The sequence below is a fragment of the Colius striatus genome, chromosome 2 (assembly GCF_028858725.1).
Source record: "Colius striatus isolate bColStr4 chromosome 2, bColStr4.1.hap1, whole genome shotgun sequence".
Lineage (NCBI taxonomy): Eukaryota > Metazoa > Chordata > Aves > Coliiformes > Coliidae > Colius > Colius striatus.
Window position 1 is genome coordinate 121,031,358 of NC_084760.1, and position 25,300 is coordinate 121,056,657.

General features: G+C 40.2%; 1 protein-coding gene across 6 annotated transcripts in view; it reads left to right on the top strand.

The window, feature by feature from the left end:
- The window catches only part of PSME4 (proteasome activator subunit 4), a 90,231-nt gene that overhangs the window by 23,889 nt on the left and 41,042 nt on the right, over positions 1 to 25,300 (top strand). For all 6 annotated transcript variants that reach the window (XM_061989346.1, XM_061989345.1, XM_061989341.1 and 3 more), the window contains 24 exons: positions 2,452 to 2,496; positions 3,771 to 3,920; positions 5,055 to 5,118; positions 6,466 to 6,540; positions 6,976 to 7,098; positions 7,471 to 7,563; positions 8,458 to 8,723; positions 10,223 to 10,409; positions 11,094 to 11,183; positions 12,343 to 12,407; positions 12,489 to 12,639; positions 13,213 to 13,311; positions 13,704 to 13,773; positions 14,214 to 14,281; positions 15,095 to 15,310; positions 17,292 to 17,449; positions 19,642 to 19,737; positions 21,246 to 21,301; positions 21,989 to 22,045; positions 22,231 to 22,286; positions 22,370 to 22,468; positions 22,937 to 22,999; positions 23,151 to 23,246; positions 24,064 to 24,195. In XM_061989346.1, the coding sequence (XP_061845330.1) occupies positions 2,452 to 2,496; positions 3,771 to 3,920; positions 5,055 to 5,118; positions 6,466 to 6,540; positions 6,976 to 7,098; positions 7,471 to 7,563; positions 8,458 to 8,723; positions 10,223 to 10,409; positions 11,094 to 11,183; positions 12,343 to 12,407; positions 12,489 to 12,639; positions 13,213 to 13,311; positions 13,704 to 13,773; positions 14,214 to 14,281; positions 15,095 to 15,310; positions 17,292 to 17,449; positions 19,642 to 19,737; positions 21,246 to 21,301; positions 21,989 to 22,045; positions 22,231 to 22,286; positions 22,370 to 22,468; positions 22,937 to 22,999; positions 23,151 to 23,246; positions 24,064 to 24,195 (2,575 nt within the window). The remainder of the gene's footprint in view (positions 1 to 2,451; positions 2,497 to 3,770; positions 3,921 to 5,054; positions 5,119 to 6,465; positions 6,541 to 6,975; positions 7,099 to 7,470; positions 7,564 to 8,457; positions 8,724 to 10,222; positions 10,410 to 11,093; positions 11,184 to 12,342; positions 12,408 to 12,488; positions 12,640 to 13,212; positions 13,312 to 13,703; positions 13,774 to 14,213; positions 14,282 to 15,094; positions 15,311 to 17,291; positions 17,450 to 19,641; positions 19,738 to 21,245; positions 21,302 to 21,988; positions 22,046 to 22,230; positions 22,287 to 22,369; positions 22,469 to 22,936; positions 23,000 to 23,150; positions 23,247 to 24,063; positions 24,196 to 25,300) is intronic.

Below are 25,300 nucleotides of genomic sequence, written 5' to 3' on the forward strand. Positions count from 1 at the left end.
TGTCCAAGTGCATGTTGCTGAGTGGATGCACCTTACTATTAAAAACTATGAAATCATGGAAAGTGCTTTAGCAGTGTGGTCATAGGTTCTGGAAAATACACCCAGCAACAACCTTGTAGCTGTGAAATGTGAAACAAAAGTTTCTATGTTGGAAGAGCTTACTATCGATTTTGACAGTGAAAACCAGATAGGAGTTCTGGGGTATACAGGGGTTCAGAGAAGTGAAATAAGTGGAGCTGCAGTAGTTTTTTACTTTGGGGGTTTGTAGGAAGAAATTTTTAGTTGTATTAATTCAATGTGAGATTGATACTTGTCTCTCTGGAGTTAGAAATTCACTAAAATCATTTGTAAAGCTATAGCTGGCTGCTGTTTTCGTTGTCTTAAGCTCTGTTAATGGAGCGTCCACTGCACGTCAGGCAAAGGACACTGAATGGGATGAGAAAGTTCTCTTTATTTCATTAAATATATGGTTGTGTCAGAACTTAAGAGGAGATACCTTCCTGTGTAAGTGGCTTTGTAACCTCTCATTTGCAAAAGTTTTAATACCTTAATCCCAGTGGTCAGAACTAAAAACCTGAGTGAGGAGTGCAAATTACAGGAGGCTGATCCAGTCTGGTGTGGTTTAGCTATAGTTGATTGCTATTGTGCTCATGCTCTGTTAATCCATGGCTAGATTTACTGTTAGAAAGCATATGGAAATTTGTGAGTGTGATATGCAGGAAGTCTAACCAAAAAAGGAACAGAAACCACTGCTAGAAAAGTTTGAGAGAGTATGTTCAAAGTGATAATCAAAACAGTCACCAGCAGCCTCTTGCCTTCCCCGGGTATATTGTCCTGTCTTTTGCTAACTAGTAGCCATCAGTCATGGTTATCTGTAGTTTAACTGTGTTCTAGATGGAAGTATTGTCTACTGGTGCTTTTTTCTTTCTAGCTTCTGTTCTAAATTAGTGATGGGAAGGCAGGGGAGGACATCCCTTCCAGTCTTTCTCCATATCTCTCTTCAAATGCTGAGGTCTGACTGTGAATCTGAAAGACTTGATCTCTGGCATTGGTGTTTCTTAAAACTCCTCTGTCCCTCATGTTCTCCTTAGTGATTGCTTACTTCAGTAGACTGTGATAGTATGGAGATAGGGGTTTTTTGGTTTTGTCACACACATATTTTTCTTGTTCATTTTTAATGCTCTTAAGAATATTGCTGGTTCATGTATTATTTATCTCCTCTTGGAACAACTATTTATTTATTTTCTGGATATTTTTTTAGAAGAGCATTTGCTTTAACCCAGAATCTTTGAGCTTCTTGCAGAGTTTGATCATATTTTTGTTTAACGAACATTTGCTCATACCTCTTCAATAGAAGCTGTCAGCTCAAAATTTTACCTACCTTACCACTTGCATAAAATGTACAGAGTTTTCATCTCTAAAGCACTGCTTGAACTGAAGTAGTGATGTGGAGACTGAGTGGTCATTTTACTGGCTTGCATTGAAGGGAAATAGGGGTTTATCCTTTTTGTTTCTTCTGGCTTGTGTGGAATCAGTTCATTTTGTGTAGGACTAGGGAGAGAGTGTTTGCATGCTCAGTATTTGTGTGTCTTATTGACCTTAACTGATCGAAAGATGATCCATTTGCATCATCTTTTTCCAACCCAAACAGCATCTCCCTATGTTAGTTATTTTATGCTGAACTAAAGGATTTAACTAAGAGTGCAGAAAGTACAACTAAAAGACAGGAAGTTCTTCTGCCAGATCTTAGTGGGTTTTTTTTTATTCAGGGAATGTTTTTTGCTAAAAGTGCAATTCAATCTGGAGCTCATCTTGTAATAAGGGAAAGATTTGAATAATGTGACAGTTTGCTACCTTTATGGTTCCATTGATCGATCGCTCTCTCTACACCTCCTCCCTTTATTCTTTGGGTTTGTTCTGAGGTTTAGTCTGTAAGCAGATTGATTGCATCCTGTGACAATACATGATAAAATGATTTCTCAAATAAGTTGTCTTGCTATGGATGAAAACACTTTTGAAATCAGCTGTTAATCGTGAAGGAAGCCAATGAAACAATAACTGATTTGCAGATAGTTCACTTCTCTTTCTTGGAAGCACTGGAACAAAACCAGTGCAAAAGGACAGATCTGATGTTTAGAGTCTAATGATAACAATTATCTGAACTCTGTTGCCATTATTCATCTTACAAATATGTGTTCTCCGTTTCCTCAAGAAGTTATCTTGCTCTGCTGGTTGTTCATTGATTAAATGCAGGATATTACTTACAAGAAATTGTTATTCCATTTTAATCATTATGATTAGATTGGCTACTGCATGTTCACAGAAGACATCTAATTGCATCAACATTATTTTAAGTTCTTGAGGGGGAAAAATCAGCAAATAGTTGTTTCTTTTTTGCTGTCATTGACATTTGGTAATATACTATCCCTAATGTTTCCTTTCTTGTTTCAGTTCTGTAGAAAGTGTTCTGAAAACACTGGTGAAGAGCTGCAGACCGTAAGTGTTTGGTTTCTTTAAGCCTGTTTCTTAAATATTACTTTTAAGAGAGGGAAAAAAAGTGTTAAGAATCCCCAACCAACCAAAATAAACCTACCCCAGAACTCCACACCCTACTAGTCGTAGCATGGCTTGATGTTCCGACTCATGTAAGAAGCTTGGGGTGGAAGGTTGAGTCTCATAATACAGTGAAACAGAATGAATGATGGATACCACAGTTTCATAGATTACATAGGAGAACAAAATGTTTAAATGAAGTGCAAGACTTTTTCTCTTCTCCTTAACAGCCTTTGTTAAGAATTCATTAATAGTTAAGACAGGCTGTCACTAGCTAAGGCCACTGTTTCTTTCATTGTTTTGTGCTCTGTTCTGATCACTGAGAATGTGTGCCTGAATCAGACTTGCTCTCTGCACTAGTTCACTGTTTTAACAGCTTAAGGTACTGCAATGATGCAGAGAGGAGACTTGTTCTCTTCTCTTTACTTTTCCAATGACCCTTTGTAGTTATTGTCTGCTTTTGTGGCGGCAGTTGTTTCACATGGTACTTATTCCGTTGAGCATTCCTACCAGAGATGCTGTTCTAAACACATGCTGTTAGTATGAGGAATGTAAGGGTAAAGCAACCATATGCTTTTCCCAAATGTGTGTATGTGTACATATATATATATCTAGTTTTGTAGCTAAATAAAGCCCCTCAGTGTTCAACGTTGATTTTTATGGTATCTGTTGTGACTGTGAAAGTCACTGAAACAGTGTTTTAAAAATGAAAATGTGATTTTTATCTCTTGGAAATTTTTACTTAAGGTTGGGACCCTGACATTGTTACTGCCAGTTGGCCCCATTTCAACTGCTATAATTATGTTGTGTAAACAGCTGTATCTGGTGTGTGTTTGAAATCCTGCATTTACTTTCCTTTAAATAACCATCGTTCTTGTAATGTTCCTTGTGCCTTAAGTAATGTTCATTTTATATTGCATCAAATGTGAATAGTAGCAGTTAGCTTTTGACCAGCCTTCAAGTTGAAACAGTTTTGTGGTGTTTAAGATCTTTTCTAATTCAGTAAGGCAAGAACCTTCTTACATTTGTGGTCTTATAGCGATGCACCACGGTCTTGGTCTGAACTTCATGTTTTTTGAAGGCCAAGTAAGTGGAGTTGAGGATTTCCCGTCTTACTGGAAAACTACAATTTATGGCAAATTAGTAGATACCTTTAAATATGTTTTTAAAAGGCTCAAACTTCAAAGCCAAGTCCATAATGGTTTCTTTGTTTTCAGCTATTTTCCAGAAGATGCCACTGCAGAGATGCTCGATGAATGGAGGCCTCTAATGTGTCCCTTTGATGTTACCATGCAAAAGGCTATTACCTACTTTGAACTGTTTCTACCTACTACCCTTCCTCCTGAACTTCACCAGAAAGGTTTCAAGTAAGTGCACTTGAACATCTGTGGGGTACTCTGTTGCAGATGCAGGCAGTTATCTTTTACAGGATGAGCTGAAGTCTTACCAAGCAAAGTGAATGGTGGCTTTTAACAGCCTTTTTGGAAAGAGTTCAAGGCAGAAATTCTGTCAGTTCTTCTTTTGTAAAAGTGACCTAAGGGAGTCTTAGTACCTATTCTCTACTGAAAAGCACAGAATGGACAACAAAGCAAGCTAAATTGGGTTAAATACATGTTAGTTCTGAAGGAATAGCCACACAAAGAAAAATGATTAATCATAGCAGAGTTTTAAGTCCTACCTCTGTTTAATTTGGGTTAGCTTCTGATGAGTCTTTCATGTAGGTTGAAATACAGCTGTTACTACAAATATGGGATTGTAAGGTGGAGTTCTTCAGTTCACTATAAAGAAGTGGAGATGTGAGATGGTAGGAAGGCCACTACAGGAAATAGGATTGAGAGTTAAAGGAGCAATATTTGCATGACAGGACAGTATCTAGATCATCTTTAAGGTGGAACTATTGAACTCTGAAACATAAGCCAGCGATATTTAGTGTGTGTTGAGATTACTTAGGCAGGTTAGGCTAAAAATATATTTGTGCTATAGAGTTATTAAAAACTTCATGGAAGGGAGTGAATATGGTTTGTAAAGGTGAATTGAATTCAGGAGCTGGTATGGAGGGTTTGCATCCCTGGCCTCAGGTAAATTCAGACTAAATGCTGATGTAATTTGTAACCATCAGTCATTAGGGACAAATTTTCAGGCAGAGGGAAATGACGTGTGATTTTTTTTCCTATGTTTTACCTGTGTTGGGATGGCAATATGTAATGAAATGGCAAAGCTGGAGTAGGTAAGGAAACTCATGGTGAAACACTTGTGTGAAGGAGGTGGTGGGGAGGTGGGGTGGATAAGGAAAGAGTAAGAGGAGGAGAGGTAAAAGAAGCAAGGACTGAAACTCAGAGTTGGAGGTAGGGAGAATACTGTGGGAGGCTAAGGGATCTCTGCTCTTGCTGAGTTGCGGGACAGATGAGTTGCTGCAGCCACCTGACAAAGTGGGGGATAAGCATTCAGTGGGGAAGCTGCTTTCACAACATCACAATCGTTCTCATTCTGCTTTCTTGCAGACTTTGGTTTGATGAATTTATAGGCCTTTGGGTGTCAGTTCAAAATCTTCCCCAATGGGAAGGGGTGAGTATTTACTTTACATCCACACTAGAAGAAATACATTTAAATGATGTTCCTGCTGTGTGCTTGCAAAGCTAAGGCAAACGGTGATAGCATGGATTTTTCTTTTCTGCCTGCTTTAACTAGTAGAAGAAAGCAGAGACAATAAAATCATTAATGTTAGCAAGTAATTACTGGATGAATAAATGAACAGCACTTGTGCTTGCTGAATGTTGTTTAGTAGCTAGCTCGGGCAGCTTTTCTTTGCAGCCTTGGGAATGCTGGCACTCTCCAGGCTGCCTGCTAATGGCTTACCGTGATGCAAAGTGCTGTTGTGGTTTCTATCAATTATAGTTCTATGAAATCTTGTCTTCTGTATCTTAACACATCTTTTGTGGTGCCTAATTTTGAGTAGTAATGCTTTACCTTGACTGCGAGGAGTTGTTGTCATCTTTATTTTACATACAGTAAAGAACCTGTACTCTCGTTGGCCACAAATACTATTGGGCTTGTCTTTTGAGGGAAATAACATACCATGCACCTGCCTGCTGGTTTGGTGTGTTCTTGTATGACTAGATGCAAACTTGGGAAATGAAACAAAATCAAACCTCATCTTGAGACATCACCACCAGCAGCTTAGGTGCTATTGTTGTCAGCTGACCTGTGCCTTGACTTTGCTGTAGGGAGACTTGGCAAATGACCAGGTTGTTTCCATAGTCAGTGTGAAGCTCATTGACCATCTGTCCCCTTTTACTAGTCTCCTGCCTGTTACACACAAGGAGGACTTCTCAGTGTCTTCAGGGAAAGCTGATTTCCAAAGCACAGTTGAATGCCACCTTTGTAGCACGTTTAGTTTCTGGGAATTTCTTTGTGAAGGGACTTGAAGTAGGTTTCTGCTTTGAGTTTGGTTTCATCACAAATAAAGGAGGGCATCTTTGTTCCAACAGTGGGCAACTGTCCAGATTTCAACATGAGAGATTGCCAAAGTCTTATTTGAGATTTGTCTGTAGACACTTTTGTCTGTGTCTTTCTGACAACTATCCAAAAAAAATCACAGTTCTGTCGACTGTTTCTGACAGAAAGATGACAGGATGCACTTTCAATATCATGATTTGGTTTGTTTCTGTCAAATAGTCTAACAAATAATCTTCAACACTCTTTCACAAGACATCTCAGATATTTCTTGGTAGGGTCACATTGCTCAGAATATTCTGTAGGATATTTTCCAGTAACCCATCCACATTGTCATCTCTGCAAAGGCCATGAAAGTAGGTAACACATTTCTGATAGAGAAGTCAATGAAATGGCCAGACTAGAGCTTATCATTCATTATATTGTAATAACTATTTCTTATTGTGTGGTTATTTTCAGCATCTGGTAAACCTATTTGCTCGCTTGGCCACTGACAACATTGGGTACATAGACTGGGATCCATATGTACCAAAGGTAACAGTTCTCATTTTATGAGACGTTGTTTACTTGGAGATAACACCCCAGTATTGCTTTGCTAAGAATAATTCACGTTCCCTGTATGGAACTCAGACTGCACTGACCCACTTTTGGAAATTAGGTGCATTAATTTGAAGACCTAAGTTTAAAACATTTGAGTCATCCTTCTGTAACAGCCAGCACAGGAGGGTGTTGCTGTTATCACCTGACTCAGAACCAAACCAGAGGAACAACATGCCTTCTTGGACAGATGCTGTCTGATTGTATAACTAATCACATGTTCTTGTGGAAGTGGCCCTTGATGATATTCTTTTGTTAAGTAGCATATCTGACCTTTGGATCTGTCAGCTTATGGATTTTTAAAGTTATATTAAACTCAACACCACCACACACCTTTTGATTAGTATATTCATGTCTTTCTCCTTGTTTCAGATCTTTACCAGAATTTTGAGGAGTTTAAATCTTCCAGTGGGAAGCAATCAAGTAGTTGTTCCACGGTTCTTAACCAATGCCTATGATGTGGGACATGCAGTGATGTGGATCACAGCCATGATGGTTAGTCATTTCTACAGTCAAGTGAAACAAAACCTAATGCAGAGCTTTAAGCAAGTGTGTATTTAAAGGTCGTGTTTGTTAGCTCACTGCAGAAGCATGATGTTGGCCAAGGTTTGTTTTAAAGTACGTAGTTTTGCTGTCAGTTTGGAATGTGTATGGAAAGATTTGTTTCAGAGCCACTGACTGTGGCATTCTAGAGGTGAACAGCCAGCTACAGGTGCCACTGTGGGTACACACTTGGGACTGGTGAACAGTTGAATCACTCCAGGTGAACTTGGTCAGATCAGATGGAGAGAACTTCTGTCTTGTACTGTTGTTACCTGTTCATTTTAGCTGTTCATGTCATAAAGTTCTGTTGTTCATTCTGTACAGGGTGGACCAAGTAAGCTGGTGCAGAAGCACTTATCTGGATTGTTCAATAGCATTGCCTCCTTTTACCACCCTTCAAATAACGGACGCTGGCTGGTGAGTGTTTGGCATGCCAGGACAATGACTTTGCTGTAACTGGGATGGTCAAACCTGTCAAATCTAACACGTTGGTAGATGAACTGTGTGTTCCAACAGCCAGATTGTCAGTTGTACAGTATTTTGAAGCTGTAGTTTTCAAGGTATGTGACTACTTTGATTCAAATCATACTTTTGTTCCGATGCCAGGACCACAGCTAATGGGAGTGTCCTTCAAACATCTAGTCCAAGTGCAGTTTAGAAGTCAAAGCTAGACATCTAATTCATAGATAGCTAGAAGAAAGTCAGCATTTTAAAGGAGGGTGATATACAGCCTCAGTGTGACATACCTTTTGTGTCACTGACCTGCTGTCACCAAGTCGGCAAACTCTGGTTTTGATTAACCAAAGTAAAAAAGATTTCTAACGGCTGTGTAGTTGGAAGCAGAGCTTTCTGATGGCATAGCTATTGGAGTCTTCTGCTAGAGGATGCAAGAATCTCCCTGTGATAGCTAACAGAAAGTACAGATGAAAATAGCAAAGCTGGTCAGAGCAGTGCCAGAGGAGCTGACTTGTTCTAGAGCAGGGTGTTGACTTACACGTGACTGTGCAGAAAGTGCTCACACAGATGTCCCTGGTTACCTGTAAGTAATCTTGGTTCTTGACTAATCCTTTGTATATAATTTGTCATGATTTTTTTAATCATAAGGCACGGCACTGGCAGCATAATTAATGTTTTGGGAACTGAAGTCTAATGACAAATTGTGAACGTTGTCTTTTAGAGCTCTTCTGAGTGTTTTCTTATTGCACTCGTGTAATTTCAAGATAATGGTGTATTAATTGTTTGTTGTACACTTAGCAGCTCAGATTCTGCTACTACCAAGTAACTGAGGAGCATTTCTTGTCTGTTCAACAGAACAAACTGATGAAGCTACTTCAGAGGTTACCCAGCAGTGTTGTCAGAAGGCTGCATCGTGAGCGCTACAAGAAAATGACTTGGCTAACTCCTGTGCCTGATACTCATAAACTTACTGATCAAGATGTTACAGACTTTGTACAGTGCATTATTCAACCTGTTCTGCTGGCTATGTTTAGTAAAACTGGAAGCCTGGAGGCTGCCCAAGCTCTGCAGAACCTTGCACTGATGCGTCCTGAATTAGTAATTCCACCTGTACTTGAGAAGTAAGTTCTGCAGAAATGTTAAAACTTCTCTGTTCCCTTCACAGGAAATAAGTATGCAAAGCAATCATGTTAAATGCTAAGCAATTTCCTTGCTGCAAATAAATGCTTGCAGTGTGAGGAGCTGCTATTACACACCCTGGAGCAATCTCCTGAGTCAGGATGGAGAGGAGGAGATGACTTTGAGTTTTATTTTAATTAGGTTTGGTTTGTTGTTTTCAAACACTGGCAAGTGGAATAGTTCTGGGAGCTGTTCATAATCCATGCAATAGAAGGTAGTCCTCAAGTGGTTTGCATTTCTGTTCTCATTTTATATCAGTGTGTATTATTCAGGAGGCATCTTGCACTTTCTCACTAGCTTTCAATTGGGCTGAATATAAATGATGATGGCGTGTTTGTGTAGTCATAAGCATAAGTTTAATGTTCCTGTTATGTACCAGTATGTGACAGATAATTTGAAGTTACTGTTGTTGCCTGTGACTTCATAAACAACACACAGTATGTGCCCACGTCACATGTTTCGTTTGTACCTATTACTAATGCCTTGGTGCCTGAAATTCCAAATGAAGAATGTGGCTCCTTCCTGCCCCGGTGAGAAGCTTTATTCCTTGTCCATGTGCCCTGTCCTATGCAGTCTTTTCTACTTCAACAACTGCTATTGTAAAAACAGTGGAGAAATGAGTTTGTCTTGAAGAGCCCATCCCGAGTTGCATACCTCACTGACTTCACTGTTTGTAACAACTTGATAAATCTGCTCTTACACAAAAACATTTCAAGCACAACAGTTCCAGGGAGGACAGCAATGGATACCCCTATTGGGTATGACTACTCTTTCTGTTTTAACAGCAGACTGAATGTCTGCTCAGTAGTTCAAACTATCACTGGTATGTTTGCCTTGGCTGCAGTTCCAGATGAATTCATTTGGTTGAGTAAATGTAGATCCTTTGTGCTTTAGATGACGTAGGGCAGGGGTAGGACTATGACTCTTGTTAGAAATGTAGGTGCTTGATGACATTAGGAAGTGTTATGGAGTTTGGTATAAAAGGACTAAGTGTAATAAGAAAAAGGCTTAAAAATCATAGTAGTGTGTTTCCATAAAAAGATATGGACTTCAATGGGACATTAATGCATCCCTTGTCTATTTAGAGAGAGTCAAGGCAAGTTTTGACACTTGCCACAACAACCTTAAAGTACCCAGAAGTTCAAATGTGAAAAGAATCATAGCTTTGAATCTAGGAGCCCATGTAGTTATCAGCTAATAGATTATTGACTCCTGAACGTGTTGTGAATAGGACCAAATGAAAGGAGTTTGGTTTTTTTTTTACAGAGGAGTGTAAAGTCCATTGAAAAAAGAGATGAGGGAATGTGGGAGCCATTGAGTAGCTTGAATTTTTCTTGTAGAATTTTTGTACCCTTTCTGTAGAAAATCATGTGTGCAATCCATCTTTTAAAGATTTTAGAAAACATATTGTTCCTAACTTGACTGCTCTTAAACTTTCTAGAACATATCCTGCACTTGAGACATTGACAGAACCCCATCAGCTCACAGCTACGTTAAACTGTGTTATTGGAGTAGCTCGCAGTCTGGTATCGGGGGGAAAGTGGTTTCCTGAAGGTCCAACACACATGCTACCTCTACTGATGAGAGCATTACCTGGGGTGGATCCAAATGACTTCAGCAAGTGTATGGTGAGTGTATAGGTCTTACCTTTTCTTTAGGAGACAGCTAGCCAACTAGCACACTCTGAATAACATGCATATGAAAGTAACTGGTGTTTCCAGGAACTCCTCACCTGCTTCTGGTCTTGTACAGTTCTGTTTGTAGAAAGTTAATATTATCAGCCTTTAACTTGACATTAATGCTTTTGACTTGTTAGACAATGCCAAGTGAATCTTTAACACACTAGATTGTGATAAGCATTGTACTCGCTCTCTGGCAGCTCTGAAAACCAAGATAAAGTAGATGTTCCTGAGCTGCTAGTATAATATAATAGTAGAATATTGGTATTCTCTTAAGATCAACACGAAGACCTTTATTAATAGGTTTTTGTTAAATTAGGCTGTAAAAGCCCACATCTTCAGGAGTTCATATTGCCAATTCAAACAATGTAAACATCACAGGGTTTTTGAAACTTGAAAGTTCAGCACAAAGTGAGTATGACTTGACTCAAAGTGGAGGGGGTTTTTCACAGTGCTGACTGGTAGGTTTTATATATGAAATCAGAAATAAGTTTTGAAGTTTTGGGGTGGAGGAGTTAGGCTCTGGGGTTCTTTAAAGTAAGGATTTGCTTGAGCTCCCTTAACTGCAGAGGATTTTTTTCTTATGTAGAGTACAATAACACTTACTAAAGAGCTGCTTGCAACTCTCAACAGATTACATTCCAGTTCATTGCAACGTTTTCTACTTTGGTGCCTTTAGTAGATTGTTCATCTGTATTGCAAGAAAGAGAAGATCTTTCAGAGGTGAGAGTGCTGTGCAGTTACAAAAACAAATCCAGAACCTACTTTTCAGTTTAATTTCTAGCAATGTAGTAATCTCTACTAGGTTTGCTACTCTCTTTTTGTAAATGTAAAACAAGAGTTAAACAAAAATGCAATGAAAAGATGAAGGTGTGGGTCCTGTTTGCTTGTGGTCCATGTTGTAGGTTTGATATCAGCATGCAAATTTGCCAGGTGTTCTTAGCATTGCTGTTCAGTGATAGGTTGTTGTAGAGATGGTGTTAAATTGTAACAGTTGAATATTTTTATGTCAAAGCTTAGCTGCACAAGGCCATGTGTAGTGTAATTTGACTCTGAGCTTGCCCTGCTAGAGTAGGAGGTTGGACTTACATGGTCTCCAGAGGTCCCTTGCTATTTGAATTTTTCTGAGTCTAATAAAATAGCAGCTGCCATTAAATTGTTGAAGCCTCTTGTTACCACTAAACATTAAGGTGGCAATAAAGACAATCCTTAAAAAGCAATCTTGCAATACCTTGTCCTTTTTTACATAGGAAAAAAAATCCAGTGGAGACCATGAAATAGTTTTTGTTTTTGTACTTACCACTGGACTTTTGATTCTGCTTTTAACACTGCAGTTCAAGCACATAGTAAAACTACCTCTGACCTACTGCAAGCGAGGTAGCAGCAGTGGTATCCATTGTTAGAAGACTCTTCTTGTAGCTCAGAGGACAGCAGCTGCAAATTGCACGTTTCTGAAGGCTCACCAGCCTGGAAGAAGGTTAATTCCATTGCCTCAGAGCTGCAACACCCAAAAATTAAGAGGAGTTTGTAGGCGGAATGTTGAACGTAAATACGTCTGCAGAGCCAAGGCTGCCATGGGGGCTGGCACTCGCCGGCCTCCAGAAATAAGGGCAAAGGTTGTATCCATGGAGATGGACCCAGTTTCATTCTGACAGGTTATTTGGCTAGACATCAAGGCCAGGAAATTGGACAGGACAGTGTAAACAAAGTGTAGTCTTTGTTTCACGTAGCATACTCACAGCTGTGGAAACATTCATGGGAAATGTGCTGTAGTCTGTGTCACTGAGGTTGGAAGGGTTTTGAGTTGGTTAATATGGGAAATAAAGTTCACACCTTCAGAAAAGCCAACCTTTTGTGCTTCTTTTGCATTGCAAAACTGTAGGTGGAAAGAGAACTGTGCTCTGCAACTGCTGAATTTGAGGATTTTGTACTGCAGTTTATGGACAGGTAAGTGAGCCAAGCATAGGTGAAAAACTCAATGCAGCTTCCAAGTTCTGCTGACAAACGTTATTCTCATTGTATTTGTAGGTGTTTTGGACTTATAGAGAGTAGCACGCTGGAACAAACCAGAGAGGAGACTGAAACTGAGAAAATGACTCATCTGGAGAGTCTAGTGGAATTGGGTCTCTCTTCTACTTTCAGTACAATCCTCACTCAGTGTTCAAAGGATATCTTTAAGGTATGCAGAACGTAGGCTCTCCCCCTACCTTTAAGAGGCTGCATTTTCTGTTGTGAACAACTGACACATTCAGATTCTCCCTTCGTTGTCCTCTTGTGACCTTTCACATTTAACCAAGGGAAGTGCTGTGGGAAAAACTTAGGACTTGAAGACATTGTTTCATGGTATTATAAACATCAGTACAGAACTCTTCAAGTTTTTGATGCCAACTTGCCAACTGAGGGTAAACCTTGGGAGAAATCATTCTAACAGCTCATTTTATCACTTGATCATTTTAGGCTGTGATTTTTCATGTCTCTTCATGGTAATGCTAAGCTACCCAATCCCATGCTTTCAGTTTGTCCCTCTTAGAGTAGAATTTTCTCTTCCCACCATAGGGCAAAATGATCTGTTCAGGGAGCCATGTGGTAATGGGGTCAGAGAAATCATGGAAGAATCATCATGGTTGCAGTCTTTTGTTTTAAAAGAACACAATATTATGTGCAGCCACTGACTTCTGTGGGACATCAAACATTTGACAACACCTGGTTTTCTTTTTTGGAGAAAGTAACCATCATTCTGTACCTATTTCAGGTTGCCCTGGAGAAGGTGTTCAACTTTGCTGTTTCAAATATATTTGAGACAAGAGTTGCTGGTCGAATGGTCGCTGATATGTGCCGAGCTGCAGTAAAGGTGAGAGGAAATGCTCTGACTTCACTTGGTCTTTAATTTGAAAAAGAAAAAAGCCAGTGCTACTACTTTTTTTTTCTTATGTAAGATCTTGAATTTTCCTGTAAATACAGGTGGTTCTTAATGTTATGGCTCATGAAAGTAGGTGGTTGCGTATTGTGATATTTCAAGAGGTCGACTCACAAAGGGTTTTTCTGGTGTTTATGTAAGGTTTAAGCTTTACTGAGTGTTTAGGAATTGTGAAGTCAGGCTGACTTCTGGCTGAATGGCAGCTGAGATACAGTCTACTCTCCTCACTTATTCAGTAAGGCGGTTAGAAGATGTGATCAGTGTGTGTACTGAGTTTCGTAAGGTGCCTTTGTTTAAAACGGGTCTATTTATGATGCTGTTTCCAGTGCCGCCCCGAGGAGTCCTTGAAGCTGTTTGTACCACATTGCTGCAACGTTATAACTCACCTCACAGTCAGTAAGTTCATGAAGTCTCTCATATTACTTGCTTAGATTTGAGTTGACTTCTGTTGAAAATAAGATTTAAAAGTCGCGTGTGTTTTCCACAACTTCATTGCAACGATGGAAAGCTCGTTCTGTCCATTATTTTGCCTGAAAAAACCCAACCAACAGCTATTGCTGTGTAATTTCAAGACAGAAGCTACAGGAGCATGCTTCTTTAAAAATGTGACAGTTCTCCATGTGTCCAGACATGGCTTAATTTCTCTAAAAGCATTCAGGGAGTTACATGGACTAAAGTAACTTCCAGCTGTGTGTGGGTGCAGTGTGGATTGGCAGGTTGCAGTAGAAGGGTTGGGAATAAACTTTCAGGATGCAAGTATCTGGTTTATGATCTAGTTTGTTAGGGAAAGTTGACTGCAGTATGGTCACAGCAGTGCTTATCACTTTTTTCTCTAGATGATGATGTATTACATGATGAAGAACTAGATAAGGAGCTGCTTTGGAATCTCCAGCTTTTGTCAGAGGTATTGCAAAGAATATCCTTCCCATGCATGTGTGTCATTCAGTCCTGTTTAGTGTCCCTTGAAGAAAATGAACTTCTACTATTGAAACAAAGTAAATGTATGAATTGCACTGTGGCACTTCTGTTTTTCTTACCTAAGTTAAAATGGGGCATAAGTGAATGTGGTTTGAAGAAAATAAACATGCACTATGTATGTGGAATAAACTGAAAGCATTGAATGCAGTTATTGAGGGGTAGAGCAGGAAGAGGGAAAACCATGGGATGCCTTTGATTTTGAAGGGGGTCAAGTTCACGGTTCTCATGTGCTACTTAAACTTGAAACCAACTCTATTTGACATCTTTATCCATAATCTGGATGAGGGGATTGAGTGCACCCTCAGTAAATGGGCATATGGCACCAAGTTGGGCAGATGTGTTGATGTGCCTGGAAGGCCCTTCAGTGGGCCCTGGCCAGACTGGAGCCATGAGCCCTTACGTATGAGATTTAACAAGGGCGAGTACCTGCAACCCCAGGCTGGGGCAAAGGGGCTGGAAAGCTGCCCAGAGGGAAAGGGCCTGGGGGTGTTGACTGACAGTGGCTGCACTTGAGCCAGCAGTGTGGCCAGGAAGGCCAAGGACATCCTGGCTTGGATCAGCGCTGGTGTGGCAGCAGGAGCAGGGCAGTGAGCTGGTTGTTCATGTGCAAGTCGGGTTTGAACTCAGTGTGACATACTGATTGAAACTTGTTACAGGGTTGGTTGAGTGGTGTGATCCTCTTTGGTCTGCTCAAATAAAACCAGCAGTTTACCTTTGAAATATCTGTCTTTCCCATTAGATCACTCGAGTGGATGGAAAGAAGTTGCTACCATACAGGGAGCAGCTTGGGAAGATACTGCAGCGAACCCTACATTTAACCTGTAAGCAGGGTTACATTCTGTCTTGTAACCTACTGCACCATCTTCTTCGTTCTGCTACACTTATCTACCCCACAGAGTACTGCAGTGTGCCAGGTGGCTTTGACAAGCCTCTTTCTGAATACTTTCCTATCAAGGCAAGGATTTTCATTTATTTAGGATTAGAGGATTTGACTTTCTTTTTTAAAAGCAATTATACACAATATTATTTGTTGTTCTTTGGAGATATCTGGATGTAGGTAACAGCAGCAATGGAAAGTGTAATTGAAAGATGCTTTGGGCTTTGAAATGTATAACAAATGATAAGTTACTGAAAACTACATTGACAGCAAAAGATGAATATTGACTTGAGTAGTTTTATAGCGTGACTTATGAATGCTTTATGATGTGTCTTTTCCAATGGTTGCATGTCTACAGTAAGATAATACAAAGCAAGAGTGTCTGATCGTGTTTCTTAATCATGTGATATAGAATGCATTTAACTGAGACCCTGTTGTCAGGTACAGTGGTATCAACACTTTGGAGTTGAGCAGAATTTTGTGTTCACTTAAACGTGCAGTCAGAGGAGGCATTGCTGCACTGAGACGAGCTTAGTCTTTCATCTGCTTTTGTGGATGAGAGCTGCAGCCTTGCCTCGTTCCTCTCTGTGTAAATGTGGTTATCAGATATAACGAGTAATAGTGCGTGCATGGGAAAATGGGCACCTCAGTGCAAAACAATTGCAAGAAAGGAGATACGGTGTTTTACACATGGGCAGAATAACAAGTGGGCCAAGGTTCTGCCCTGAGCCTGAGACAAAAGGAAAGCAGAAGTGTCAATGTTAACAATTACTGAAACTGTCAGAAGTAATGTGCTAGTCTGCTGTTAAAACTTTGGGGTCAGTTTATCAGTGTTATGGACCAACAATGTGTCAGTTTTCAGCTGACCTGTTTGAATAGAATGATGCTGCATTTTGCTGAAGAGTGATCTTTTACAGAACTTTACAACTGCAGATCATCTAGTGCTTGTTACAGAATGCTACTGCAGTTTTATAAAGTGATGGGAACATCTGCTTGGGCCAGATATTCATTTAAATGGGTAAAGAAGAAAAATCCTGATTAAATGCCTCAGCTCAAAATTGTTCTTGAAAAATTCCTCCTCTGAAACTGGGGAAAAAAAGACAATTAACTTGCTGTTCCATAGATCAGTTAGTGTGTATTATCAACTCTTAATTGCCATTAACAGCTTGAGTTTGTCACTTAATTGTTTGCTACCCTGCCCCAGTGTAAAACTGCAGGTCTGTCCCTTTCTCAGATAATATTGATGGAGGACTAGCTTGCTCTGCCAAGGAGGAGGGGTAATAGCAGGCTCTGCTGAGTGAGTGCATTTGTAGTTTTCATTCAGCCAGAGCAGTCAGGCATTTTAAAAACACAGGGAAGTTTTGAAATAGTAAATTACCACGTAAAATTGGACCAAGACAGGAAATGGGAAGTGAGGACTGCAAAGACCTATCAGTCAGTATAGTCCTAAGCATGGACTTAAGGTTTGAGTATGAATTAGGAACAGATCCTGACTTTCTCTTCGAAATACCCACGTGGTATCAATTGTATAGCAAGTCTGAGCTCTGCAAGCCAAAATAGACAAGTGGTCTTTGTCATGGGGTGACCTGGTGTTATGTGGAAAGTCCAACTCAACACTTAGCTTGCCTTTTCTAATTTTGCTTTAAAAATGAAAGTACTAAGTTTGCTGATGGTGCTTCAAAGCTGAAGGAAGTAGTATTAACTGGGTAACTTCTGCACCTTCCCTAGACGAGCAGCAAAAGGCTGAGTTGTACCTAAGAATGTTTCTGAGTTTGTGTCCAGGCAAAGGAATCAAAGTTCAGTTTCAACTGGATCACTACAGGCCTTTCAGTCCTTTCAGACACCTGTTATTTTCTAGATACATGTAGATATTACAGCAGGTTTGGGATTTCTGTTTGGTTTCATTGTGTCCTGTGTGTTTCCTGGAGTTGTCAGGACAGGTGCTGTGCAGCAGAAGCTGCTTTATGGGGTTGGTTTGGGGTATTTTTAAGTAATAGTGTAATGATTTCAAAAGACATTTTGCTTCCTAGTTGATTAATAAGAAATGTCTTTACTACAGGACTGGGGTAAACCAGGTGACCTGTGGAACTTGGACATCCAGTGGCATGTTCCTTCATCTGAAGAAATAAACTTTGCTTTTTATTTGCTGGATACTTTTCTTCAGCCCGAGCTCACCAGACTAGAGCACTATGCAACTGGAACACTAGAAATGTCCAGGTTAGTGGTGTTACATGATACAGAGAAAGTGCATTTATCCACTTGTGTCTCTTTTAAGCAGTTCTTGTTAATCAGACTGACACTACAATTATTAAGGAGTAAAATACTGTAATGTTTCATTGTCTTGAAGTTATTCCAAGATTTCTGTGGTTTTAGCTCTGGAGTGTGCCGTGTAGCTTGGAAATGCATGTCATGGAATCATGGAATGGTAGGACTTGGAAGGGACCTTTAGAGATCATCCAGTCCAGCCCCCCTGCAGAAGCAGCTCCCACCTAGATCAGGTCACACAGGAACATGTCCAGGTGGGTCTTGAAGCCCTCCAAGGAAGGAGCCTCCACACCCCTCTGGGCAGCCTGATGGATAACATTATTTTGAACAGAATCCCTCTTAGCAACCCAAACCTTAAGACACTGGTATAAAGACTTTTCTCTCGTCGTTTCTTTAAATGCACACCACAGATTAGCTTTTTTCATTAAAATGTGATCAGTTCTTCCTCTGGACTTATCATTTTGACCCAACCATTTATGTTCCGAAGGTATGAAGTGGGACACAGAACTGATTTGACATGGAAATCTGCCTTTCCACCTCATTCCTCTTAGTAAATGGATTCAGTGCATAGTTTGTTCATGCAAATAATGGCAGTGCTGGAAAGGGGGTTGATACAGAGCCAGTGACATAACACATAGGGATTGAGGCAAGAATACCATTGCCCAATGCTTAAATCCTTAGTGTGAAACTGTGGCTTCGTAAGGATAGTTTCCCAAGCACAGGATATCATGAGTTTAGTATGTACTAAAGCAGCTACAAGTATCAAATAGCTAATGCTGTTTACAAGCATTAAATCTCAAACATGATTTCTCACGTTAAACCTCCCTGTCCTTGAAGCTATATATACACCTCAGAGCATGTGACGTTACAGCTCGTGCTGCAAGTGCAGCCCTATGTAGACAGAGCATGATGTATCAGGCTCTGAAACATTCTCCTGTCCTGCCAAGTTCCCACATGTTTTTTTAACTGGAAAAAGACAAGATATACTTGACAAATCAATGCCATCTCTTAAGGTTTTTGGTTTATCTGTACGTTGATTTCTTGGTTTGTCTGTTTTTTCTTTAATCCGTGACACTTGCTATGTAAAGCTGTTAATTTATAACAGAGATGGACTTTGAGTTTGTTGAGGCCTCCCTGTGCCACCTGACAACAATAAAGGGTGGTGATTTGGGAGAATACAGCCAAGTGCATAAATTGCAAATCGAATTTGAAGGCAAGATAGCAGAGCTGTGGGAATACAGAGTGCCATTAGTTGCCAAGGGAGTACAAGTGTGAATAAATGGGATGCTGGATGAGCCAGCGATTGCTTTGAATTGCAGTGTTCCTGGAGCTTGAATTCTTGACAATCTTTTCCTCCAATATTCCACAAAATAATAATTGGAAGTCAGTGATTTTGTTATATATATTAAGGAGTTTCAAAGTCAAATTCCCTGTTACAAAAGAGAAAATGAAAACTTCTAGCAGCCTTTGTTGAACTTAAGTATTTAGAGAGTGAAGTAATGCACGAGTACTAAGAGCTGTTCAGCTAAGAAAACTCTTAAGAGGGTTGAAAGGAGTTATTTTACAAGTCAGAGCTGCCTACCACATAGACAAGATCAAAAGGTGAAGCTTGTAGCAATAGTAAAGGCTACTACTTCAGATGAGAAGTTGTTTCTGTTACTTCAGAGAATTAAGCATTTCTTTGTAAGGCTCTCTGCATTGTTGCATTGCAATTTATTCTCAGACCGTAGAACATCCACTCAAAGTATTTCCTCCTCCCACTCACTTGTTGCTCCTGTGCTAAGGAGTTGGCTAGCTCATGGATTTTTATCTTGAGATAAAATTGTTCCACACGCTACTTTTTGGGTAAAGCTGTCTGTTTTGAGATGACTGATCTCATTGCACTGGTTATCTGCACAGTTTCAGGACATAAAACCTCAGAAAAGGAAGTTAAGAAAAGGAAACTGATAGCTGAAGTCCTGTAGAGGAATGAGGTTGGATCAAAATAAGTGCAGCTTGGCTTCTGTAGTGCTCCCTCTGGTGTTTACAACCAATAGAACTGAAGAAAAATGCTTTTATAAAACTTCACCCAAAAGATATGTTCATCATTTGTCTCTTTTCAAGCATTGAACAGCAGAGTAATCAGATTTTCTTCTTTGTTAAAGAGATGATGTGCAGCAGTGTCTTGCTATAGTGCATAACTGCTTGATTGGTTCTGGGAACGTTCTGCCGCCTCTGAAAGGAGAAAGAGTGGCCCACCTGTAAGTAGAACTTATTTTTCCACCACAAATGTTGTCAGCAATTCTGTTGCTTCATACTGCTTTCTTACTGGTGTTATCACCCAACTGCCATTTTTAAGGAGCTCTCATGCTAGTATAAAGGTGCAGAAATTTGGAACACTGACTTACAGAAACACCTGAGTACTTGAAACATGGAAGTGTTGAGTGTTCTTTGTGCAAGCTACTGAAATGTTTGAAGAATGTAGGTGTTGTCACTGTTGTTTATGCTACTTTCTGTAGGAAATGGAAGCTAGGCATTTACTCATGGGTTTCCCCTCCTCTAAAAGATGCCTTCAGACTGCAGTGCACTGCCTTCTTACTAATGTTCCTGTCACTCTGAATGACTATAAATTCATTAACATCCTGAACTTCTTGCTGCCTGTCTCCTCATACTAAAACAGGAAATAAGTTCCATATGAGTACTCAAACCCCTGTGAATGTTGGCACAAAAGAACCTGGCTGCTGAGGCCAGCCTACAGTAGAACTGTAGCAACAATGCTTGAGTAAACTTTCATTTTGGAAGTAATAGGAACTTTGTGCTGCTTTACAGTAGTTCAGCCTTTCAACCAGACTGGCTTTGAATAGATGAGACTCCTGCTGTAGCTTTGACTTTGAGGAAGTGTGTTGAAATGTTAACATTGGAGGCAATTGTGAGTTTGATCTCAATCTTGCTGTTATTACAGACCATGTTTGAAATGTGGAGGGTTTCAGTTAAGCTTATGGCTGCAATCTGTATTTAGTGACTGTGAAGTTGTTGCTGAGGGGTTTTTATTTTTTTGGACAAGTGCCAGCTACTAGAAGTGCCAACAAGTATTGATGCATCTCAAATGCATTACTTGAGCTGCCTGGCTTTTGGGAGTGTTTTGTACAGCAGAGTAGATGGTGGAACACTTGTTAAGCTCCAGAGCTTTGTAGAGGCCATGTTTTACCATTGACTGTCTAAGGAAATCTGGGAAGGAATCCTTTCATTGAAGAGGCAATGCAGAGCATTCAGGCTGATTATGACCATCTTCTGAAATCAGGCTTCCCAACACTTTCAGGAGACAGTGACTATTCCTGTGGCAGTAACATGCTGCTAGTCCATATTGGGAGAAAGTGGGAGTGTGTTAGCATTGCTTCTTGATTCACTCTGAATCCTGCCCTGCTGTCTGTTAGGCAACAGGCACCACACACTTGCAGTTCAGCCTTCTCAGAGTAAGATGACTAGGAGCCACCCTGGTTTTGCTGAGTGTGTTCATAGGTTTGACAATGAGACCAAATCTCTGGCTGTTTGACAGAACTGAAATGAAGATTCTGGGTTCAAGGTGGTGTCCTTGTGTTGTGATTGTCTCTGGCAGTCCAACCCATAGATACAGGTGACTCATAAATGATAGAACTTTGGTGCTACTGGTGTGAAATTTAACTTGCTAAAAATGAATTAAATGTCCACCAAATTCATATAGCTAATGATTGCCTTCACATATAGCAATGCTTGGTTTGTTTTCATGCAGGGTCCCAAGTCTGGTGCCTTTAGAAGAGACAAAACTGTACACTGGTGTTGAATATGGTAAGTGGATCCTCATTCTGTTCAGATAGGTTGTGTTTTCATTCTTACTTAGACCCACAGCAAGTGCTTATTGGACTATTAAATGGGTTTTAGTGCTTGAATCCTACTTGTAAAACCTGCTCCATTAGTTAGCAAGCGGTGAGTTCTTAGCCATATAACATGTACTAGAGAATGAGCATTTACTTAGTGGTCCCTTGCAGCAATTGAGATTCTTCTGGTTTAAAACTTTGCAAGGGGACTGCTTGAATCATGGAATGGTAGAGTTGGAAGGGACCTTTAGAGATCATCTAGTCCAACCCCCCCTGCAGAATGGATCCTTCATGTGTGGTTTAGATTGAGAGTATCTGTTCACCTTCAATGGAGGGGAACAAAATCTCCAATCTTTTACTGACTTAATCACCTGATATGTAAAATCTATGTTCTATTTTACCCTGCCTAGTGTGTTGCTCAGTTTTCATATACTAAATCATCTGTCTCAATCCATGGTTAAAAATGAAACCAACTGTCAAGGCAGAGAATGAAGTTATTGTACCCGTGAAAAAACATGCTGCTGACTACATACCCAAAGGAAGGCTCTGTGGTGCCCTTAGACAGAACAAGATGGTTATTTTTATAGTAGCCCATGCTGCTGTTTTTGCATAGTCTGCTCTGACTTCCCACTGGTTTATTTCTCTTCTCATTTTGTAGATTTATCAAGAGAGAACTATCGTGAAGCAATTGCAAGGGTTACAAGGAAACTGCTGCGTAAGTTTAACCACTCCTCGCTCTAGAAAGCACTGTGTGGGCTTCTAACTATCATTTCATCTGTGAGAAACTTGTTTTGTATAATTTGCTTCTAATTCTTAAACACCAGCCTTGTAAAACTGAAATTACTGTTAATATTTGAAGCTCTTCTCCTGTCTGATAAGTTGCTTTTCTTCCAATTGCAGGCCATATCCTTGATCATTCAGAAGATGACACCAAGTCTTTATTTCTGATAATAAAGGTATATTGAGAATTTGTGGTACTTAAGACAAGATGATTTGTTTTGCCAAAGATTCACTCTTTGTTGTCTTTTTCTTTCTACAGATCATTAGTGATGTTTTGCAGTTCCAAGGGTCTCACAAGCATGAGTTTGATTCGAGGTGGAAAAGCTTTAATCTAGTGAAAAAATCAATGGAGAACAGGGTCAGTGGTTCTTTTTATCTTTGTCAAGTGTAGAGTGAGCGGTGAAAACAGTTCCTAATGTTCAAAGACTTCTAAAAATATCTCTTTCAGCTGTTCTAATCAGTTTTCCTAATTCTGAAGCCTGATTCCTTGATGATGATATTGTTTTGCAGTGTTTTTTTTTACCTTTGTTTGGAAATCCTTAGTAAATAGCTTTGCATTTCTGCATTGTGGTGACACTGTTTGGACCAAGGTCTTAAGATTTGGCATGGTGACTCCCTTCTTGGTCACTGATAAATTTCTGTGACCAGAGCTTCCTTTTGCTTACAGAGCAACAGCCAAATAAACAACTTTACCAGGGCAGAAAATGAAGAGGAATTTCTTTAGGAAATTTGGCTGTTTCTAGAGTAAAAAGAGTAGATGGGGAATTCACTCTGTACAGCTCACTAATGTCAATGCTCAAGTCTAAACACATTTATTTGTTTACAGCTTCAAGGAAAGAAACAGCATATCAGAGCTTTGCTGATAGACAGAGTTATGTTGCAGCATGAGGTAATACTTTCACTTAAATCTTCACTTGAAAGGCTGATTTGTTGTGTTGTTGTTTAGCCAAAGATGCAACAATCCTACACGAGCAGCTCCTCTCGTGGTTGTGAAATGTAAAAACCATCTGTCCTTTCTTTGTGTTTCCTGTGCAATTTAGCTGAGGACACTAACCATGGAAGGCTGTGAATATAAAACCTCCCACCAGGAGATGATCAGAGATCTTTTGTGTTTGTCCACCAGTTCCTATGGTCAGGTAAGGAACAACCAGCTTCAAACTGAAATACATGGCAGTGTTTTGTTGATCACTTCAAGTAATGTTTCCAGGATCTTCACTTTTCAGTTGATTTCCCTGGGAAGCTGGAATACTGAATCACCTCATCTGCATTGGTTGCCAATTTTGGCATAGTTTCTGCTTTAAACATAGTCCCTTCTTTACCAAGTAAAGAACCTCACTGTGTGAAGAGGCTGCCACCTTAGGTTAAAAATCACACATTTTTTGAGGGCCTTAATTCTGGGCTTCTGAAGAGTCATTCAACTAAAAATGTCTGTAAAAATACACCAGAGGGACACTACTTAGGATGCTAAATCTGCTTTTAGGTAGCTATGATGGCCCCCTAGGTTTTTAAAACACACCAAACAAGTGTGTCCATGGTTGGATTGTGAGCTCTTTGCCTCATGGGAACGCTCTATGTGTATATGTAAACTCAGATCCATCCATGACATCTACAGGCTCTTTAGAGTTCTACCAACTGCATCTGTTACTCGAGCTGTTTGCTTTTTGAATGATCTCAAGGACACAGTGGCCATTCTTGGCAAAATAAAGCATTTTCTTTAACTTTATCAGTGGTCCTGTTTCTAGCACTTGCCTGAGAAGTAGGTGTTTGTAAGCAACTGTGAGCAAAGGTGAGGGGAAGCATGCTGTTTACAACCTTCCACAAATGACTTTGTTGCTGTGCACAGATACATCACATCAACTCTCTGCATAAGTAGCTGAAATGGATAGGGATGTTATTTTTGTATAGTGTACTTCTGGGTCAGAAGACTTTCTAGTAATGTTTCTCTTCCCACAGGTCAGAAATAAAGCTCAACAAGCTTTCTTCACGGCGCTGGGAACGTACAACTTTTGTTGCAGAGATATCATTCCCTTGGTTTTGGAGTTCCTGCGTCCAGACCGGCAAGATGTCACCCAAAAGCAATTTAAAGTACTGTCTCATGGACTTTGTTTGAGATCTGTCTTTTGAAAGTGATTTAGTCAGAGAATTTGTAATGGTGAAAGTGGGATTTGCTTGTGTTGACTGATATTTTCATGGCATACAGCTTAGGCGTGACGAGCGTAAGGAATTGTTTGCATTAAACCAGTTGTCAAGGGAAATGTAGTGTTTATGTATGTTCCTCATTTCATTGTGTGTTCAGGTGTTACAAATGGTATGTTAGCACCTGATTTTAAATTGTGAAATGGGAATGGAGAAGCTATGGTGGTAAAACTCCTTCAGCTGTCCTTTAGGCTGTGGCACTGAACGAAAATACCATGATCTGGACAAAATCTGATCACCCTAAAAAGTGCTACATCAGGTGTTTTGTTACAAGGGAGTAGGTCATTGCTGGTGCTGTCAGGCCTGGAAATGGTGCTGACACAGTGGTGCCAGGATGCAACCTGTGCATCCAGGTGTTTGAAAGCATCATGTGCCCTTCCTTCTTCACCCCCCTCAATCCTCCTGGCCACAGAGGCAAGTGGGACACTTGTCGTATGGGCAGAACAACAGCCATGGCTTCTTGTCCTGCTCCAGCTGCCTGATAGGTGCTGTCAGACAGCATGTGATTGCATTGCTTGGATATCTTATGATCCCTTCTCTGGATGTTTTCCAAACCCTCCTGGATGTGTTCCTGTGTGACCTGATCTAGGTGGGACCTGCTTTAGCAGGAGGATTGGACTGGATGAGCTCTAAAGGTCCCTTCCAACCCCACCATTCTGTGATTCTCTGGTTATTTTTTTCTGCCATCCTTGTACCTTTTTTTCTCCATCCCTGTCTCCTCCCAGAGAAGCAACTCATGCCTAGTTACTTTTTCCCAGCTGGCTCATTTTTGGCTACACTGGGCAGCATTAGCTACCACACCTGAACTGATCTTTCTGATGCTGCTACCAGGCTGGCTTAGCCTGTATGACATGACTGATGTGATTACTTAATCACTGTTGTTCTTGTAAGATTCAGCTCTCCAAAAGGCCCCCAAGACCTCCTTCCAACTGCATGTGAAAATTGGCTATTTCTCACATGACTCCAACTTAATCACCTGTGAAATCCAGCCTTG